The 4,067-nt window shown below is 34.7% G+C and overlaps 1 protein-coding gene across 1 annotated transcript; it reads left to right on the top strand.

Moving 5' to 3' along the window:
- Positions 1,248-2,810, top strand: LOC105177994 (GATA transcription factor 18-like). The gene is made up of 2 exons (XM_011101318.2): positions 1,248-2,300; positions 2,385-2,810. The coding sequence occupies exons 1-2, from the start codon at positions 1,854-1,856 to the stop codon at positions 2,667-2,669; spliced, it is 732 nt and encodes a 243-aa protein (XP_011099620.1). The 5' UTR covers positions 1,248-1,853; the 3' UTR covers positions 2,670-2,810.

Genomic DNA, 4,067 nt, shown 5'->3' with positions numbered 1-4,067 from the left:
AACTATAATTCTGGCACGCCGTCCTTATGTGCGTATAATAAATAATCTTTTATATTTTTAAAATATAATATAAATATGAATGAAATACACAAACCTACGAATTATATTTTAAAAAAGAAAAATAAACTAAAACAAAAAGTAATTTTAAGATATTATCGACACAACAAAAAAATGTTACAGTGACGTTATAGTGATCGTGAGTGAATCAATTATAATTGTATCACGAACGTGGATCATTAAAAACTGTGTAATCAATATCAATTATTTACAACAAATTAATAACTATTATTTAAGTAGAATAACACTGACCCACACGTTGATGAGATTCAAATATCTGATTTTATAGTAACGGAGTCTCAATTTCTCTAAATAAAATTATATTTCTCGAGATAACCTCAATTAGTTTGATAAGTTATGGTTGATTAATTTTTGTTTTGTTGTTTAATTAATTGGTATGTAAATAAAAAACCCCTTATCTCCCATAATAATTAAATAAAAGCTTGCAAATCTAGAGAATTACTTAAATTTAAAATTATGTAAAACCGCATGGTTCCAACATGCATGTCTAGACAACATTAATTAATGAAAACTATTATTTTGATTAAGCAAGAAAGGGAGCCAAATCAAGGTCTTTAGTCCCGTGAGTCCAATTGTTGCCGTCTTGGGAGTAGAGATTATTATTTTTAGGAATAATTACACTGTTTTTTTTTTAAGTTTGATCAAATTATATATAGACTGATCAAATTATATGTAGACGGCTTTTATAAAGTTTTTATTCGATAAATAAATCAATTCGTTGGTTAAAATTTATAAAATTTGTTAATTATTTTTAAATGTAATTAAGCTCACATGTAGATTTGATGCAGTTCAATATTCACGGGTATTTTTGCAAAATTTGATTTTATTACATATAAATTCTTATGAGGTTATAAAATTATATTAAATACTGTTGAGGTTTGTTTTTATTGGAATAAATTATTTATTATATATTTTTTTTGTGGTTTTAAATTCATAAATACTAAATAAATTATATTAGAATGTACAGTGAATTCCATTTATCTTGGGAGGGAGGGCAGGGCAGGGAGGAGGAGGCAGAGATACGGATACGGACATTAAAGTGTTTGATGGATTGCCTGAGAGAGTTGCCTCGTGATCGGAGAAGGCAGATCCATGGAAGACTGTTCCCCTTAGTCACGTGGGCTCTTTTGACTGCCCAATGACCAACCCTCCGTCGTCACTTCACTTCCCCCCTTCGCCACTCAAACCCCACTGGGGCCCCCCCGGGGGAAATCTGTATCTATAGGTGTATCTATAGGCAGCTGAGCGCCTATATATACACACACACACATTTAACGTTGGATTACATTGTGTATTTCCACACTAAATTACACGCTGCAGTGCAGTGCAGCCTCTGATCTGTGGCTTTTCTCTGCGCACCCCTATTTTTATCCAAGTTTACTGTGAGTTTCCTTCGCCTTTGCAACATTATATTCAAGAATATGGGCAACCAAACTGTTGTCTGATTGAAGACAACGTGGAGTTCTGCATTCTGCTGACTGTTATTTCGCCATTTTCTTACCTTTATCAAGCTAACAGACAACTCTGATCTCCTACCCAGCTCTCTATCCCAAGTTTTCTTGTTTCAATTCAAACATTTTATTATTACATATCCCTCTCAATCTTACTGTTTCCTAGTACTTTCTTTGCTCATCTACTCACCCTTTTTACTCTCTATATACATTTCTCATTTCCCTCTCCTCTCCACACCCTTTTCTTCTTCATTCTCTCCCTCAACAACCCTTTTTCTTTCAACTTCAATAACATTTTATTACATTTCTGTATTTTCATCAAGAATGATGCACAGGTGCAGTAGCATTTGTACCTGCGGGACGTACCACTCACAAGGCAATTCATTCTCAATGCTCTTCTCCAATGGCGCCCAGTTTTACAGAGGTTTTAATGAGGAGGAAATTTACTCTTCCGCCTCGGCCGCGCCGTCGTCGTCTCCGTCGTCTTCTGTTGACTGTACTCTTTCCTTAGGCACTCCGTCCACTCGTCTCACCAATGAGAATATCAGTAATCATCATGAGGTCAAGAAGCGCTCTTCTTGCATGTCTAACTTCGGCTGGAACATACTCCCGTCTAAGCACACCCCGTCGCCTTCAGCCTCAAAGGGCCACCGTGGGGGCGGCAATGGCAACGGTGCTGCCTCCGGCGGCGACCCTCTCTTGGCCCGCCGCTGCGCTAATTGCGACACCACCTCCACCCCCCTCTGGAGGAACGGCCCAAGAGGCCCAAAGGTACGTAACAAACAAATCACTCTCATTATACATTACTTTTTAATCTCAGCGAGGAAGGATTAATTAACCAATCAACATTTACAGTCACTCTGCAATGCCTGCGGCATCCGTTTCAAGAAAGAAGAAAGAAGAGCCACAGCAGCCGCCGCCTCAGCCACCACCCACGGCGGGCCCTCCGTGGACAACTCCTGGGCTCATCAGACCCAGAAAACGCCGTGCTACTCTTCAGCCTACGGCAACGAATTCCGTTTCGTAGAAGAGCAGGACGATCACCTGGACTCATCATCATCAGACGGCGGGATCCCTTTCCTCTCCTGGCGATTCAACGTGGCAGACAGGCCGAGCCTCGTCCACGACTTCACCAGATGAAATCAAAATTCAAACGCAAACCCTGGATCAATCCGAGGTGATGGCGACGGTGGAAGTGATAGCGATTGATGATGGAGAAATTCTCTTGCGCTTCAGTAGAGATCAGCAGATGTTTTCTTTTTTTGGGTAGCGTGGAGGTTACATAGATGGAGTAAAAATGAGTTAATTCTATGTGTCTCAATGTCCTAGATTTGCTTTTCTTTTTCCCAGCTTTTAATTTCACTTTTTTCTTTTATTTTTACAATTATTTACATATATATGTAGGATTAGGAGTAATTAACTGCTTTTGTCTGAGTTATGTTTCATACACTTTGTTCTCACATCACAGGATTGCAAGAGTTAGCTTTGTCTGCACTACCTGTTAATGTTGTCTGTGCAATCACATTTTCCCAATATATATATATATATAATATATATTTTTTAGTATTAAGGATATTATATAGTTTTGGTGATTTATAAGTTCTAAAATTTTCGAAAGATTGCACTTTTTTTTTAATGGGATTTATATATGGAATTTATTGATAATATTAGTATTTTGGATTTTTGGTGCAGATTGGAATTTTTATTTTAAATTATGTAATATGTTTTTAAAAATTAAAGATTTCGTCAAATTTGACATAAAAATTTAATCCACCATTTTTCGTCAGCTACATCTCATATTTTTAGAGTTGTGAGGAAAATTCTTACTTTAATTAGGTTTGATTACATAAAATCAATCATATTTTTAGTATTATTGTGCTTATTTATCATATGCTTGGTGTATTAATGATTTCATTTCAATTAAGATATTTTCATTTTAAATAACATTTATATATTATGCAGTAGAACAATATTTTCATCAAAGGATGTAACATTTATTGCATCATGGTTAGATAAGAAGCAAAATCCCTATTGCTTTATAAGGATGAGTCATTTCCATAGTACGAGGATTCAGTGTTTGGTAAACTATAAGTATTTTTATAAGTAATTTATAATCTATGTATGTTAGAGTTTTTTTGACTTGTAATAATAATTGAAATTAAAATAAAAAAATCGAGTTAATCATATTTTTTCATTCGAACTATCATCGTTTTTATATTTTGATATTTAATTTATTTTTTGCATGTGTGTCAATTTACCATCTCAATTAATTGTCCTCAAAATTTGTCATTTTTAACTGTTTTCAACCAAGTTTTTATCGAAAAAATATCACATGCAGTGTACATGTGATATTTAAGGTCATGTGATGGGATATTTTTCACATATACACAACATGTGATGTTTTTCCGACAGAAAAATCAATAAAACAACAGTCATATATGGAAAAGTGTGAATTTCGCAAAGTTAAGATAGTAAGTTGATAAAAAAACAAAATTAAAAAGACATTAACTTAAAAATTGAAATTAATTTTTTTCTTAC

This window comes from Sesamum indicum, linkage group LG15 (assembly GCF_000512975.1).
Source record: "Sesamum indicum cultivar Zhongzhi No. 13 linkage group LG15, S_indicum_v1.0, whole genome shotgun sequence".
Lineage (NCBI taxonomy): Eukaryota > Viridiplantae > Streptophyta > Magnoliopsida > Lamiales > Pedaliaceae > Sesamum > Sesamum indicum.
Note: the sequence above shows the minus strand (reverse complement) of the source record. Positions and strands in the feature narration are given on the sequence as shown.